Genomic DNA, 17,759 nt, shown 5'->3' with positions numbered 1-17,759 from the left:
ATTAAAACACTTCTAGTAATTTTGAGGGTGCCTGGGTGGCTAAGTTGGTTAAGCATCCAACTTTGGCTCAGGTCATGATCTCACAGTTTGTGAGTTTCAGCCCTGTGTCAGACTTTGTGCTGACAGCTCAGAGCCTGAAGCCTGCTTTGGATTCTGTGTCTTCATCTCTCTCTGACCCTCTCCTGCTCACGCTGTCTCTCTCTCTCTCTCCTTCAAAAATAAACATTAAAAAAAAATTTTTTTTAAAAACCACTTCTAGTAATTTTTAAAAATATACTATAGGTTTTTAATTTTACCTCAAATGCATGTTCTCGAAAAACAGGCCTGGAGATTTAACAATGCATGGAAATTTCAATAGAGATATTTTACTATGACTTGGTACTTAAAGGATTTTGATTTGATGACAGTGACTTTTGATAATGTCAAAGATACCTCAAAATGTATAGATTTCTTTTCCTTCAGAAGATCTGCCACTAGAGTTACTTTTATACTTATCTTCTATGAATAGAGTATTCTGGGATCACAGAATTGGGAAAGAAAAAAAGAGTGGTTCTCTTGAGATAAATGAACAATAAGGGAGAAGCCAGGTAGGAGATGTGTGCACACTTAAGGCAGGTTGCTCAAAGCAGAATTATGTAAGCTTCAGGGTGGTGAGAAAGAGGGGAATAGGAAGAGCCCCACTTCTCAGTGATCCTCCTGCAGATACAGAAAGGGAGTGAGGAAGAGTTTCAATGGTGATACCAGTGATCTCACTCTCAAAAGGTGGATAATAGCACTACCCAAAAGGATTAGAGTGAGCACTTAGCTCAGGACTAGCATGTAACAGGAATTTAGTAAACATGATTTTACATTTTCTTTTCAGAAGGAAGAGATTATTTAGTCAGTTGAAGCAGGTAACTTTGGGAATAGGAAAATAAACAGGCTCTATCTGATATTGTTATTTCATTACCTTAATGATAAAAATTACACTGGACTGACCTGTATGTATATATTTTAAGGGTCTCAGATGAATCACAGCACTACTGGTTATTATTGCTTTTGTTGTTAACACTCATTCATTCATTCATTCAACAACTGTATGAATGTATATACTATGTACCAGCCTGTGTTCTAGCTGTTGGAGACACAGTAGAGAACAAAACCAAATTCTTGACCTCAGGGAACTAACACTGTATGGAAGACAGACAATAAATAAATATATAAATAAGATGGATCTATGTCAAGTAATAATAAGTACTGTGGATATGGAGTGATATGTACAACAGTATAAGGGACACTGGTGATGAGTAATGAGGACAGGAAGGAATTGAGAAAATGAGCCATGTCCTGTATATATCTAGGAGGAGGAAATATCAAGTGCAAAGATCTTGAGGCAGGAGTACACTTGGTATGCTTAAGGAATAATAAGGAGGCTGGTGTGGTTGAAGCAAAGTGATGGAGAAGAGGGGTAAGAGACCAAGTCAGAGGGGTAGTGGGGTGTGTGTGTGTGTGTGTGTGTGTGTGTGTGTGTGTGTGTGTGTGTGAGATGAGAGGCATGAGGGAGTCAGAGGTGGCAAATAATGTAGGGTCTTTCGGGTCATTGTAAGAACTTTGGTTTTTAACTGGAGGAGTACTGGAGAGTTTTGTTCTGAGTCACAGCATGATCTGATTCAAAATCTGAATGGATAAACCTGGATGCTGTGTGCAGGCTGGAAGATCAGGGAGATGAGTTATAATAATTGATATGGAAAGATGATAGTGGCTTCAATGAGGATAGGCACATAAGGCAGGGCCAGGACCAGGACCAACAGAATTAGGTAAAGGACAATGTGCAAGAAAGAAAGTACAAAGGATGACTCCCGGATCTGGGGCCTGAGGAACTGGAAGAATGGGATTGGAATCTGGATTTCAAGGAAATACCTTGACTAGGAATATCTGAATCCTCATTTAAAGCCATGTAAATAGATGAGATCACCTACATCAGTGCTTCTTAGTATAACTAAGAATCATCTGGAGAGCTTAAACACAGATTCCAAGGCCCCACCCCTAAAGATTCTGACTCAGTAGGTCTGGGGTAGAGCCTAGGAATAGGAATTTCTAGTGAGCTCCCAGCTGATGCTGATAGTGCCATCCTGGGAGCAGCACACTTTTGAGTGTCAATCTATAGAGTAAATGTCGACAGAGAAAGGGACAGGTCCAGTGACGAAGCCTTGGGACACTTCTAATAGTAAGAGGTCAGAGAGACAGGGTGAGACCAACAAAGGAAATAAGAAAGAGCCACCAGTGAGATAAGCAGAGATGTAAATGAGTGGTGGTATCCCAGAAACCAAATGAAAAAAAGTGTTTCAAGGAGGATGGAATGAGCAGATGTGTCAAATTTCTGCTGATATGTTGAGAAAGATGCGATCTGAAAATGGACCATTAGATTTGGTAATGGAAGTCACTGGTGACCTCAACAAGCACCAAGTGTTGGTGGGGCTGTGGAAAAGAGATCTACACTGGTGTAGGTTCAGGAGAAGAAGGGAGGAGATGAACTGAATACAGCAGAATCAATTCTCCTGGAGATTTCTTGCTATAAAAGAACCAATAAATATGTAGAAACTAGATAGAGAATTTGAGAAAAGCCAAGGGAGGCTTCTTTTATTAATGATGAAGGTATTACAGGATGTTTATATTCTGCTGAAAATGATCTAGACAGTGAAAAATTAAAGTTTACCTTCAAACAAGTATAGATGATGCAGGAAAGAGGAATGTGATGGTTAATTTTATATGTCAGCTTGGCTAGGCACAGGTTTTGGTCAAACACCAATCTAGATTTTGGTTATTTTTGTGATCTACCCACTTATTCTATATTTATTTGAATATAAACTTGAAGTTTTGTGATCAAGTAGCTGATCCTATAACATGTTAGAAATTTAGGTTTAATGACTCTTAGTGCCTTAGAAAAAAAAATGTTTTAATATATTTAACATTTAATCAGTGGACTCTGAGTAAAGCAAATTATTCTCCATAATGTGAGGACTTCCAATCATTTGAAGTCCTTAAGAGAAAAAGACTGAGGAATCCCAAGGAAGAGGAAATTCTGTCTCCAGATGTCTTTGGACTTGAGCTGCAAAATCAACTCTTTTCTGTGTCTCCAGTCTGCTGGCCTGCCCTTCAGATTTCAGACTTGCTAGTTCCCACAGCTGAGTGGGTAACTTTCTTAAGATAACTCTCTCATGGGGCGCCTGGGTGGCGCAGTCGGTTAAGCGTCCGACTTCAGCCAGGTCACGATCTCGCGGTCCGTGAGTTCGAGCCCCGCGTCGGGCTCTGGGCTGATGGCTCAGAGCCTGGAGCCTGTTTCTGTATCTGTGTCTCCCTCTCTCTCTGCCCCTCCCCTGTTCACGCTCTGTCTCTCTCTGTCCCAAAAATAAATAAATGTTGAAAAAAAAAATTAAAAAAAAAAAAGATAACTCTCTCAATAGAAAGACACATGGATAGATGGATAGACGGATGGATGGATAGATAGATAGATAAAGATATACATACACATCCTGTTGGTAGATAGATAAACAGACAGACACATACATCCTGTTGATTGACTGACTGACTGATTGATTGATTGATAGCTAGACAAATAGACAGACACATACATCCTGTTGATGATGATACATAGATTGATAGATAGATACACACACATACATCCTGTTGGTAGGTAGGTAGGTAGATAGAGATACATACAAATATATCCTGTTGGTTCTGGTTTTTTGCAGAACTCTAATATAGGAGATACTTGCTGAAGAGTTATCCTTGAGAGGCCATAAGGAATCTAGGAGGTGATAGCCTTGGTTGGGAGGAGAAGCTCATTCACAGTAATGGGAGAGGGGGATAAATGAGCACAGATGCAGGGAGACGTGGCAGCGGAGCATGCAGAGGTTCTTTTTGGATTGCTACTATTCTCTCACTGAAATAACAAACAAGATTATCAGTAAAGAGTCAGAAAGGGGAAGGAAGTGTTAGGAGTTTGAAGAGAGAAGAAATGATAGTCACCAGGAAAATGAGTGATGGTCTTCAAACTTGCTACACGTTAGAATCAGCAAGAGAGCTTCAAAAAAAAAAAAAAATCTCCATGTCCAGTCCATATCCCAGTCTAATTAAATCAAGTTAGCAGGGGGCAGCAAGGCACCAGAACTTTTTTTTTAATGTTTACTTATTTATTTTTGAGAGATACAGCAGGGGAGGGGCAGAGAAAAAGAGAGACAGAGAAAGAATCCCAAGCAGGTTCTGCACTGTCAGTGCTGAGCCCAATGTGGGGCTCGACCCCACAAACTGTGAGATCATAACCTGAGCCAAAATCAAGAGTCAGACACTTAACCAACTTGAGCCACTTAGGTGCCCCAAGGCATCAATATTTTTATGGCTCCACCATCAATTCTTTTGTGCAGCCAGGTTTTAGAATCACACAACTGTAGGTTCACGTTAGTTCAGTGGTCAGAAATTAAAAGTACGGTGTGATTTTTCTCAAGTACCAGGCAGCATCTGGGGTGCAGGCATGGAGTAGGTGGAGAGTTGGTTTACTAACAAATGGGATTTTTCTAGATGAATTCAGTGGAGAGAGAGGGGCAAAGGAGTTGAGAGTAGAGGATATAAGGGACAGACCTATAATCATGGATCAAATAATCTAAGTTGCATAAGATAAGTGAGAAGATGAAGGCGGTATAAGAGAAAAGGTGGTGAGTTATGTCCTGATGGGTGAATCATTATTCAGGTTTGAGTAGTCTTAAAGGGGATGAGCCAAAAATATATGAGGCAGTGGTTGGAAAATAAGATGGTTTCAACTGAGATGTTAAAGTTTCCTGTAATTGGTTATGATAAGATTAACGGTAAGACTATGGATAACTGAGGTGGGGTGGATGAAAAGAACACTGGGAGCAAAGAAGATCAAGAAATGAAAGTTTCTAAAGATGGATAGTAAAATTGCCAATAATTGTGACAAAAAATAGTACTGGAGAGATTAACAGTGAACCTGGAGCTAAAAACTTCAGAGAACAAAGTGGAATGAGCCAGAGGGTCTATAGATGTTATATAGAAGCAGAGAAACAAGAAGTTAAGATAAAATGATGAATTCAATGTAAATATAGGATATTCCTTTAACTAGAATAATGAAATAATATTAAGCCATAAAAGTAATGGCTGGTAACATAATTATCTATAAAGGCACTAAGAGTCATTAAACCTTAATTTCTAACATGTTATAGGATCAGACACTTTATCACAAATCTTCAAGTTTATATTCAAATAAACATAGAATAAGTGGGTAGACCACAAAAATAACCAAAATCCTCTACCTCTGTGTGACTTTTTCAAGGACTTTTCAGGTCCTCCCATCAAAAGGCAGAGTCTTATCTTTCTACTCCTTGACTCTGGGGTGATCCTATGACTTGCTCTGGCTAAGAGAATGCCACAGAAGTGCAATGTTCTAGTTCCAAGCCAAGGAAGGCCTCAAGAGGCCTTGCATATTCCTACTTTCCCTCTCAGATCTCTCCCATAGTCACATGAACAAACCCAGGCTAGCCTGCTTGGTAACACAGTCCAAGCATTCCCAACTAACAAATGGGTCCAAGTACCAGGCACATGAATAACACCATCAGTGGTGGCCCTCCCAAAAGATATGTCCATGTTCTAATCCTTGAAACCTTTGACTATTACCTGTGACATGGTAAAAGAACTGATTAAGAGTCTTCAAAACAAGCACTTCTCCTGAATTACCTGGGTGGGCCATGAAAGGAATCATGCATAACTTCCTCATGGAGAGGAAGAAAGAGTTTTGAGATGGCAAGAGAAGACACAAAGAAGAGGAGGAGGCGACAAGATGACAGAGGCAGAAATAAAAGTAATGTGGCCATAAGCCAAGAAATGCCTGCAGCCACCAGAAGCTAGATGAGACAAGGAATGGGTTTTCCTATAGAGCCTTTCAAGGGAGCACAGAGCTGCCAACACATTGATTTCAGACTTCTGGCCGCGAGAACCACAAAAGAATAAACTTCTATTGTTTTAAGTCATCCAGTTTGTGTAATTTGGCACAGCAGCCACAGAGAGTTAATATACTATCCTGGGCCATTCAGGTTCCAGCCAACCCTCCAGCTGACCCCAGGTGCACAAGCAAGCTCAGACCAAATCCATCGAACTTGGCCCAGACTAGCAGAACTGCCCAGAGGACCCATGACTCATGAGTATTAATAAATAGTGGCTGTAGGGTACTAAGATTGGTGATGGTTTATTACATAGCAAAAGTTGGCTAACACGGTAGCTCTTTGTACTCTTTGGGCTATCTCTAACTTTTTCTACTCATGTTTATAGAACCACTTCAAAGACCCAAGTTAACTGTATCAATTTCATTATTCTTCCAAAAGGACTATACATGTGGGCTCATTGATACAGACTTGCAGTTTCTCCTGAAGCAGGAGTATACATCCCTGCCCCATTGACCCAGGGCTTTGTTATGACTTGCTTTGGCCGAAGGCATGTGAGTGGTTGTGACATGTACCACATCTGAGCAAAAATTTTAAGAACTCTTGCACCTTTTGGCCAGTTCTCTTTCTTTTCTCCCTTTCTCGTGATAATAACATGTCCCAAACACAGGATGCCCCTTCATGCTGGTTTCTGGAATAATAAGGACACACAGAGCAGCACCTAAAGCCAAACTGCAGCTGCTACAGCCTACAGGTCACCTAAGCAATCAATAAATCTTCATGTTTGGAAATAAAACTGGGGATTGTGTGTTATGGAGAATAACCTAATAAAAGCTGACTGATACAATTACGAAAGAGTAATCTTCCAAAGAAAATCACTTGGATGGAGAAGAATGAAGTTATAGCTCTAATTTTATATAAAACAATTTTCAATAGGCAAAATGTAAAATACCTTGTGCTTTCACTTCCTATGGGTATCTTACCCTTATTGAAAAGGGTCCTTTATTTATTTAAACTAGCATGTTTATATACTCTACTAATTATTCATTAAATAATCAATAAACACTGCTAATATATGCCAATATAAACATCAATAGTATTGTTAAGTTTATGTGATAACAACAACAACAATAAAAATCTACACGGGCTTTCTGTGATGGAGATCCCTGATATGCCAGAACCCAGTTTCCCCACCCCCATACATAAAGAAGGAAGCCTCTATGTGATGGGTATTGTGCTTCAACAATAAAGGACAGGATAAATGCTAACAAACTGAAGAGTTTCCGAGACAGTGAATAAAGAATGGTCCTTTGTGAGGGAGATGGTGGGAGTGAGAGAGAGCACTTACTGGGCTGGGGATGGAGTCAGGATCCAGCTTCTTCTGGAGTTGTGGTGGACCAGCCATCTGTGCAGGACCTCCAGGGAAGCCTCCTGGGTAGGAGAGCTGCCCACCTGCCATCTGGGGACCATAGTTGGCTGCTTGGAAAAAATTTAAAAAAGAAATGACTAGAACCCAAAGTCCCAGATGCAGTGTTCACTGACCATATTACACTATTCAGTCAAGCATGCTGCATTTTTTCATCTTATTATATAAAGGCAGAGAGTTAAGTGTGAATGTCTATAGGGGAAGAGAGTTAAGTGTGAACGTCTATGGTTCCCCTTTTCTCTGCATTTGCCACACTAATCGAAAACTAGCTTTCCTTAAAAGTAAGTGATGGATGCCTAGTAACACAGAGTAAAGCTGCTTACCCTGCTGCGGTGGATATCCAGTGCCCAGGCTCTGTCCTGGAAGAGGCGGGGGCTGGTACTGGGTATTCAGAGGAGCAGGCCCGGGGAACCCGTCCTGCCTGTGCGTTGACGGAGGCAAGGGTGAGGCCCCAGGGCCATTCAGTGTGGTGGGTGGTGGTGGGAGAACTTGAGATCCAGGCTGCATAATAGATGGCTGCGGAGGTCGTGTAGGACCCTGGAAGGAAGGCGCTGGTGGAGGGCCGGGGGGCCCCTGACCAGGGGGAGCCATGCCTGAACCTGTGTGAGAAAAGAAGACCAGACCACTGAACACTGAATTTCTCAACTCTCCCAACTTCTACAAAGTACGTAACAGGGACACCTCTTTTCCTGACATAAAACAAGAAGGCACACTTATACACCAATTTCTTTTTTTTTTTTTTTCTGCCACAAGATGAATTTTCATTCAGAAAGCTATACAAATGCTATTTGGGGCATTTTACACAATTGGAGAATTTTTAAAGAGTAAAAGCATTTGGTGAGAAAATTAATGGGATGAATTTTAACTATGTTGCATTAACTTTACATGATACATGTCACTAATTAAGGAATTGTATTTTGGTACAAAACCTAGAAAATCATATAGAAGAAAATTTTATCATGTAACAAGCATGATCCAGGTAACTCATACATTCAATAAATTATTTGTGGCCTGTGCTTGACTTGGTCAAATAGATTTCAGAATCAGGTAGAAATAACAAGGGAGAAGGGATGGGCCACTAACATGTTTTCTAATCATATTGGAAATAGATGTGACACCAGATTTTTTTTTCTATTTCTGATTATGTGAAATTTAGTTGCTTCACTGGAGACTTATCCATCTTGAAATCAATAAAAGATAGGAAATAGAGGGGTTTTTTTTAACAGATACTTCCAGAAAACTAACTTTAAGAAATGGAAACATTCTTCATCAAGATCAATGGCTGACTATGCTCCTATTACAGTGAAGATTCCTATGACACTTGGAATATACAGCATTTCTATTGATACAAATCTCAGTACTGTAACTGTTTTCTCTCCTATTATTCTCTTTTCTGCCTCACAACATCTGAGCTTCCATTCTTTTCATGATTTAAATACAGAATCAAAACACACTGTGAAACAAGGAGTATTATATTTTTCATTTTAGGGCCCCATTATAAACAACACAAGGTTAAACCTAACCTCACATTTCTTAAAATAACTTCACTGTTCTATGTTTATTTTTAAAGTCAGAAATTTTTTTTGTTTTTTTTTTTATTACTCTAATATTGAACGTAAGGTTTTCTGAGGGTCTTCAAATTATTTTGAAATAAATGGCAGCATCATCAGGAAAAAAATTAATTATAGCCATACGTAATAGATGATTTATATAAAAATGTCAAAAAAATTACTTCAGTATGGTGTGCCAGAGTCATGTATGTTTTAAAATTGGAGAAAACCTTCCTCATTAAAAATGCTAATGAAATAGGGGCGCCTGGGTGGCGCAGTCGGTTAAGCGTCCGACTTCAGCCAGGTCACGATCTCGCGGTCCGTGAGTTCGAGCCCCGCGTCAGGCTCTGGGCTGATGGCTCAGAGCCTGGAGCCTGTTTCCGATTCTGTGTCTCCCTCTCTCTCTGCCCCTCCCCCGTTCATGCTCTGTCTCTCTCTGTCCCAAAAATAAATACGTTGAAAAAAAAAAAATTAAAAAAAAAAAAAAATAAAAAAAAATGCTAATGAAATAGACAGTCAGTGAACACTAATAATGAAACTGTTACCATAGCTGTTGATGTGCATAGCATTGAGCTGACTGCCCAGCTGGGTGATGGATGAAGTGGATGCAGGACTTGGATAAGATGACTGTGTAGAGGGTGAGTATGGTGCATAGGAGGATGCTGCACTGTTGACAGGTGGAGGACCTGGAAATCTATGAGAGAAAAAAGAATGTTAAACAGTATCATAGTTTCATATGAAATGATAAACAACAAATGTCAAAAACTTGTAAAATTAAATAAGCCCATCTTGTGGGCACTAGGGCAATGACTGATATTTTAGGCTAAGTCTGTAATTAATCTGAGTGTAAACTTAAAATGAATCATGTAACATCATCTCATATCTATGCTCACAGGCTCAACATGTCAAAATACTTAGCAAAAAATTCCTAATGTAAACAGAGAACCAGCTTTGGAAATGCAGTTGGAAGCTGAGTCCACCACAGCCTTATCTATACCAGGGTTAATGATCAACAGAACAGAAACTAGAAAAATAAAATGCTTTGTAGCTGTATCTTTATGATCATTATCCTTATACCCTACCCAGCTTTTTAAAATAAAATGTCAACTGCACACTAATTTCAGCAATCAGGACATTCCCTGCAAAACAGGACCTGAAAGTGAACAACTCAGTAAAAAGTTTTGAAGTCATTCATTCTTTTTCATCTAAAAATTTCACCATGCTTTAACCTTTAATTTAGTTTGGACTTACTGTATGTTTATGCCATCTGAACAGTGTTCCTACTGTAGTTCATCTGCTGAATAAAGTTAAAGCTTTCCCTTCAAATTACATTATAACTTCCTTTTAATTTTTAGTGTTAAATAAAAATGTTAAATGAAAATTTCCCAGATAGTATACTCTGATTTCAATTTCTCCATAAACTGGAAACTATATCCCTAGTGGCCCACGCTCTTGCCTTCCATCCTTCACTGCCACTGAGGGAGGCCAGTGGCTTGCCTGAAGTCCCACAATTTGTGTGTGACAAAACCAGGACTAACCTCTCCCTAGGTCTTAAGCAAGCACACTTTCCAAAACACCACACTAATTCTCTTCTGTCATTTTCTTCCATATATCTTAAACTGAATAATTACTATAACAAAACTTACAATTAACCTTCAGACCATTATGCTGTATGGTGTTAAGTATATTACAGAATGATGATATCCCACACTTTGAGTTAAATGGATGATGATCAAAATGCTATTTCTATGTAAAAGTACAAGCTATCGTATAGCAAATACTTGGTTATAAAGGGTTATAAAGTTACAATGATTAACACTTTAGCCCAAACAATATTGCTTAGCAAAGCTGTCAATTTCCTCTCCTGTCAAAAACTGAAACCAAACCAATGCAGTTACATTAAGCATCTTTTGATTTAAATAATTTGTGTAACAAAACTGAATAAAGATAGAAAATATAAAAGTTAACTTCTCACATAAAAGTTTCCTTTATCTCTCTAATTTATTAATGACAATAGGAGCAAAAAAGGCAGGGCAAAACATAACTCTAGTGTTGACACATTTAAAATATTGTTGGTCACTTAGAAATGATTTCAAGAATTGTCTTAATAATATGTTTTATAAATTCACTGATTAAAAATCTTTTTTGGGGGTGCCTGGGTGGCACAGTTGGTTAAGCATCCGACTTCAGCCAGGTCACGATCTCGCGGTCCGTGAGTTCGAGCCCCGCGTCAGGCTCTGGGCTGAGGGCTCAGAGCCTGGAGCCTGTTTCCGATTCTGTGTCTCCCTCTCTCTCTGCCCCTCCCCCGTTCATGCTCTGTCTCTCTCTGTCCCAAAAATAAATAAACGTTGAAAAAAAAAATTTTTTTTTAAAAATCTTTTTTTGAAGAAATGGTATTGTCTTTTTAAAAAAGTTATGAGAGATACATACATGAAATACTTGCACACAGGCAGAATGTACATTCTATATAAGAATATACTAGTAGATGTAGAATGAGGTATTGTTATAGGAGTTGGATCTAATAAGCAGGAACTGAGAACTAGCAGTTAAATTGGGTGCAGGGGGACATTATTCAATTGCTTAAGAAAAAAAATATCTAAAATATGTTCACAAATATTTCACAAATGTTAATCATATTTTTAAAATATAAAATTATATGAATAATTTATTATATAGATAGTACAAACAGGATGAAGTATGTTTCAAATGGAAGTTATGACACAAGCAACCTTCAGTATTTTTTAACTTAACAAAAGGCTGATGATTTAAAATAAAGAATGAGAGAATACACAACCATTAGGCCATGCTTTTAACCCATAAATGCCACTTATCCTTCATTGCTTAATATATGTCCTGGGAATGAGGCTTTAGAAATAAATTTTTTTCTAACCAACTTAAATGTTATAAATCTTAAACATATTTGAATTTTAAAAGCAATTTTAATACTACTTAAGAGTAAAGTAGTATTAAAGGGCTAAATAAATAAGGGAAAAGAAATTAACAGAACATTTTAAACATACAAATATATATTTTTTAACGTTTACTTATTTTTGAGAGATAGAGACATGGCACGAGTGGGGGAGGGGCAGAGAGAGAGGGAGACACAGAATCTGAAGCAGGCTCCAGGCTCTGAGCTGTCGGCCCAGATCCTGACGTGGGGCTCGAACTCATGAGCTGTGAGATCATAACCTGAGCCGAAGTAGGACACTCAGCCGACTGAGCCACCCAGGAGCCCCTAAACATACAAATATTAAACATGGTTTAATATTTTTCAATTTCATTTCTTTACTAACTTAGTTAATCCAAGGTCACACAGCAGGGAGGTATCAGAGTTTTAAGTGTGAATCCAGGTCTTAAGGCTCCCAGCCTGGAGACCCTGATGTGTGACTACAGGCAAGCCACTTAATCTCCATAGCTCTCAGCTTTCAAACTGAAAAAATGAGCAGATAGAATTCAAAGATCCCCTTCTGTGCTATAAATATAATGTGGTTAAAATTAAGAATCCTATGATTTAAATATTTCTCATGTTGATTCCTTCATTTAATAGGTTTCTGGCCTAAGAAAACATTCAATTCTATATTTTAATTTATTGTTTCAATGAATGTCAGAAAAGGGCAGATTCACCATAAAAAACAAAAGTCAAAAAAAATTTTTTTAAACGTTTATTCATTTTTGAGAGACAGAGACAGAACATGAATGGGGGAGGAGCAGAGAGAGAGAGGGAGACACAGAATCTGAAGCAGGCTCCAGGCTCTGAGCTGTCAGCACAGAGCCTGACATGGGGCTCAAACCCACAAACCGTGAGATCATGACCTGAGCTGAAGTTGGACACAACACACTGAGCCACTCAGGTGCCCACAAAAACAGCAGTCAATAAAGAGTTACTATCAGAGGGTTAATAAAACATGAATATTTAGGCTCAGTTTAGTCCTAACCCTCTGGAGAGTTGACTGCATTGTCTGTGGCCTGTTCAACTTCAAATACTTCTTATTTTTGAGTTTGCAATGAATTGTTCAAGTAGTGAGTTTTGTGTTGAAGTTTGTTAGAATGTGGAGATAACAATTTTTTCAAGATTGGCCTGAAGTAAAATGGCCTGGGTTTTAAATACTCAGTCCACAGAGTAAACAAAACCTGTACCAAACATCACTGCTTTACACACACACACACACACACACACACACACACACACACACAGAAGAAAGAAAAGGGGCGCCTGGGTGGCGCAGTCGGTTGAGCGTCCGACTTCAGCCAGGTCACGATCTCGCGGTCCGTGAGTTCGAGCCCCGCGTCAGGCTCTGGGCTGATGGCTCGGAGCCTGGAGCCTGTTTCCAATTCTGTGTCTCCCTCTCTCTCTGCCCCTCCCCCGTTCATGCTCTGTCTCTCTCTGTCCCAAAAATAAATAAAAAACATTGAAAAAAAATTAAAAAAAAAAAGAAAGAAAAGAAAACAAAAAAGAAATAAAGAGAAAACAACTATTTCTCTTATTTTTCCTGATACCTCCTTTTCACTGCAACCAAGTTCTTAGCAGATTTCACCCTATCAGCTTTAATGGGGGAAGATGAGTCTCCTCTTCATACCCTCTCCACCCCAATCCATCATTTTTTGATCAAAATAGATAACTTAAAATTGACTTTTCCTCTTCTAATTAAAAAATGGATTTTTAGTTATAGATTTTATTCATTAGGTTAATCCCACCCAGCAGTAACAGTTTGAAGATAACTTTGGTACCATTTACACATTTAAGACATTTATTCTGCCTCAGCCAAGATCAATAAGACAAATGACTAAGTATGATTTTTAAATTTTATGAAGCATTGCCTATGAAGGAGCAATATTTAAAACTAAAAATTATTAATTTTTAAATTTTAATCAACATAATAACTGATTTATATCTTGTTTTTAGTAGACAGTTTAGATATGGTAAAAATTAAGAGATTTTTTTGATGGGTTCTCTAAGTACAAACAACACCTATAAAGTGCTATAATCATCAAAGAAACTGTGATGTCACACGAAGATGTCGTGAGCCATCTATACTCTCTGACCATCCCTGTGTGATTCACCTGCATAATCATTGTGTCCTTTGCCCTTTCATTTAACTATATACACATAAATATGTCCCATGAGGGCAAATTAACATGGAAAACATGGACGCTGAGTCTGAATACTTGACTTTTCCATGACTTTTTCATTTTTAAACCCATTTCCAATCTTTAATTCAAGTTCAAGTTGAAGTAAGCAAATAGTAGAGAGAGGGGGGAAAAATCTGTCAAGGTTTCCCTGGGAATCACAATAAAACCAAATTCCTAAGTTGTCATGAGTAGCTAGAATGAATGAGTAGGAAGGACAAGCTACAGACAGTAGACTTTCTATATCCACTGAAAATGGTACTGATAACTGCTAACACATATTGAGTCTTTCCTGGGCATTGCACACTATGCAAGATTCTCTGCAAGCATTAATCATCAAAATCCTTACAACCACATTATTATTGTTAAAATTGTGATGAGGGAACTCAGGAACAGCTGCCTCAGCCAAGAGTAGCAAATATGTCCTGACTCTACACAGTCTACACTCTTCACTGTGCCAGACTCTGTGCTGAGCTCAGAACCACACAGCGAAGGTCTGTCTTGATGGCAAAATCCACAGTTTACTTATTTCTAAGGAACCTAATTCAAGTGAAACAAATGGAAAGAACCAAAAAGATCAATACAATCAAGGCTAATATCAGTGACCAAAAGCTTTCTTAGCTTCAAACCAGATGTTTAATTTCTGCATTTCTTCTTAAAAAAAAAAAAAAAATCTGAAATGCTGGCAGTTCACAATAAACTTTTCCAGATCTTCTCCTCTGTATTCTGGACTAGGAGTTCTATTTCTACATTTTACAAGTGAAGAAAATGAGGAGGCCTAGAGGCCCAGGAACTTCACCAGCATCACACAACTAGTTTGTTTTTGTTTTTTTTTTTTGTTTGTTTGTTTTTTGGGTTTTTTTTGAGCCGGAAAAGACATCTTGGTTCTTAGCCTTTCTACGCTGATCCTTGTGCCCCACCACCATTGCTAATGAGACTACTCAGGTCCTGAGTTAGGTCCATTGACTTTGTGCTCCTTGTTAAACCACATATAAACCAAATTACTTAGACTCACTCATCCTGTTTCCTGCATTAACCTTCACTCTGTATCTCACAGCAACCGTTCCAATGGTAGAAGTTATCATGACAAACGAGCCAGAAAGTATGAACCTCACCAATGGCCTCTAAGAGAATTAACTTGCCGATTTTTAAAATTCCAGAGAGTTATCCCACTAACAGGGACTACTCTCAGGCTCCCTGAAAGGATAACTAAATGGCTTCAGCAGCAGCAGGGTCCAGATTCACACTGAGGGGTTACTCCTCCCACCCAACCCTACAGCCTAACGGCCTGGGAAAGGAACCTGGGAAATGAAGCCTCCAGGTAACCCTTGGAGAAATTCCAAAGTAAACACTACATACAGCTTGGCACTAGGAGTCTCAACAGTGGCAGCTCACAGGACAAACAATAATGGGACTTCCAGCAGGGAAGGTGTGATGTTGGCTCCCCTCCCAGGTGACAGTCCCCAGTGGGGTGCACATCTCTACATATCTCCTACATCTCCTATCGTGGCTTCTTCAGGCCTGCCTCCAACTTTCAACTTTTTCCTTCTTGAATTCATTATAAAAACACAAACAGAAGATTTATTTCCTCTGTTGTTTTTACTATTGTCCTGCAAAAATCCTTCATCGGCATCTGTGTACCTTCCACATCAAATCCAGTTTTTACCATTGGCCACAATCTGATTTAATTTTTAAAATATTTATGAAGCACCTACTGGCACTGAGATCTGTTCTATGAAGGATTCAAGAGGATAGAGAATTTAAAATTTATTGGGGAATACAGGCCATAGACATCTGAAGGAATCAGAGATTAATACAGAACTCTAAAACAAGAGGAATATAATCCAAAATTAAAATGTGTGGTATTGATACAAGTAATTTTTTATATATTTTTTAGTATGTACTAGCATTGTTTTTTTCTTCCCCCTCCTACCTTTTCTAAATGCTTTGTCTCCTAGGGCAGTCTTCTAGCAAGTCCTTTCAAGGGTGTGGGCAGAATCAAGAGGTCAAACTTTCAATCAATAAACATGCAAGTTTAGAAGGGACTTGTGAGACCATTTTAGTAGAATATACAAATGAGGGTTGAAATCTACCTAGCTCACCTTTGGGGAGGATGCCCTTGGGCATGAGCTCCATTCTGGCCAAACTGATGAGGTCCAGGAGGTGAAGGGCCCTGAGGCAACATCCCCCCAGGGACAGCAGCCCCCAAAGGCCCTGCTGGCTTCATCATACCTGCAACAGAAGGGCATGAATTTAGAAGAGTATGAATGTGCAAAGAGAGAGGATGCCATGCCATTAGGTTAAAAATGAAAACTAGGAGGGGAAGGAGGGGAAAAAATGGGTTAAGACAAGTTCTCCTTTAAATTTGCATTAACCATCACAGACCTATCAACACCAGGTTCTCCCATAGTTATTTGACCATCATAATGATAGGAGAGCAGAAAGAAGAGAATTATCTCAATACTAAACAGAAACTAAGGGACGCCTGGGTGGCTCAGTTGGTTAAGCGTCCGACTTCAGCTCAGGTCATGATTTCACAGTTCATGAGTTCGAGCCCCGCGTCGGGCTCTGTGCTGACAGCTCAGAACCTGGAACCTGCTTCAGCTTCTGTGCCTCCCTCTCTCTCCGCCCCTCCCCTGCTCATGCTCTGTCTCTCTCTGTCTCAAAAATAAATAAACATTAAAAAAAATTAAAATAAAATAAAATAAACAGAAACTAAAACAGAAGAAATAAACTTGCGTTTGGTAGAAAAACCTTGATAGAACACACAATCACACAAAGAATGCTAGAATATGCAATGAAAAATGCCATTCTGGATTTCAGAAAATAACTCCAAAAACAACAACAACAACAACAAAACAATATGAGGTATCATAAAGAGCCTAACTCTAACTATGGGAAAAAAATTCTCTGAAAATGCCTTTGTGTTTTATTATTTTTATTATTTTTATTTTTGAGAGAGAGAGTGTGTGCACGTACACAGGAGGTGTAGAGAGGGGCAGAGAGAGAGAGAGAGAGAGAGAGAGAGAGAGAGAGAATCTTAAGTAGACTCCACATTCTGCAGAGCCGGACACAGGGCTCAATCCCACGACCCTGGGATCATGACCTGAGCCAAAATCAAAAGTTAGAAAATGTCTTTGAATTACAGCATGAGGAAAACAAAAGGAAAGTAGCATCTGTTTTTCTAACAAAGGCAAAGCAAGCCTTCAGAGTTCATAATTCTTCCAGGATTCCAAATAGCTGGGTGCTCAACTGCTGAAGTTATCACACTTGGTCATACACAAGGTGGGATCCCTTGTGATGACGAAATGCTCCTGGCAGTAACTGTTTTCATTTACAAGCAGCTCTTGTCAAATAGATCTTTAAAGGTCTCTCTTTAGAACTTTTTGCAGACATTTTTCTCTTCTAGAGTAATTGTGGTACAGAAGAAAAATCACTGAGTGTGGGTCAGAGGAGTTCAAGGCCCCACCTGGCCATTTACTAACACATGCATGGTGTGGGTAAGAATTTTATCTTTAAGGACCTCATTTTCCCTCACTGCAAAATGAAAGGCCTTGATTAGATCATTTGTGACAACATATGTCTTTATTTGTTCTCTCCACTTCCAACCTGCTTGGTTTGTACCAGCTCATTCAAATTACTTTTTCTTTTTAAGTTTATTTATTTACTTTGAGAGAGAGAGAGGCAAAGAGAGAGGGAGAGAGAAATCTCAAGCAGGCTTCAGCA

At 39.0% G+C, this 17,759-nt stretch overlaps 1 protein-coding gene across 6 annotated transcripts in view; it reads right to left on the bottom strand.

Moving 5' to 3' along the window:
• The window catches only part of SEC24D (SEC24 homolog D, COPII coat complex component), a 110,396-nt gene that overhangs the window by 77,240 nt on the left and 15,397 nt on the right, over positions 1–17,759 (bottom strand). For 5 of the 6 annotated variants that reach the window (XM_045055925.1, XM_019829009.3, XM_011281667.4 and 2 more), the window contains exons 3-6: positions 16,136–16,265; positions 9,452–9,600; positions 7,680–7,955; positions 7,279–7,409 (exon numbers count right to left, since the gene is read on the bottom strand). In XM_045055925.1, coding sequence (XP_044911860.1) covers positions 7,279–7,409; positions 7,680–7,955; positions 9,452–9,600; positions 16,136–16,265 — 686 coding nt within the window. The remainder of the gene's footprint in view (positions 1–7,278; positions 7,410–7,679; positions 7,956–9,451; positions 9,601–16,135; positions 16,266–17,759) is intronic. The other variant, XM_019829010.3, reaches the window with a different exon arrangement.

Source organism: Felis catus, chromosome B1 (assembly GCF_018350175.1).
Source record: "Felis catus isolate Fca126 chromosome B1, F.catus_Fca126_mat1.0, whole genome shotgun sequence".
Classification (NCBI taxonomy): Eukaryota; Metazoa; Chordata; class Mammalia; order Carnivora; family Felidae; genus Felis; species Felis catus.
Note: the sequence above shows the minus strand (reverse complement) of the source record. Positions and strands in the feature narration are given on the sequence as shown.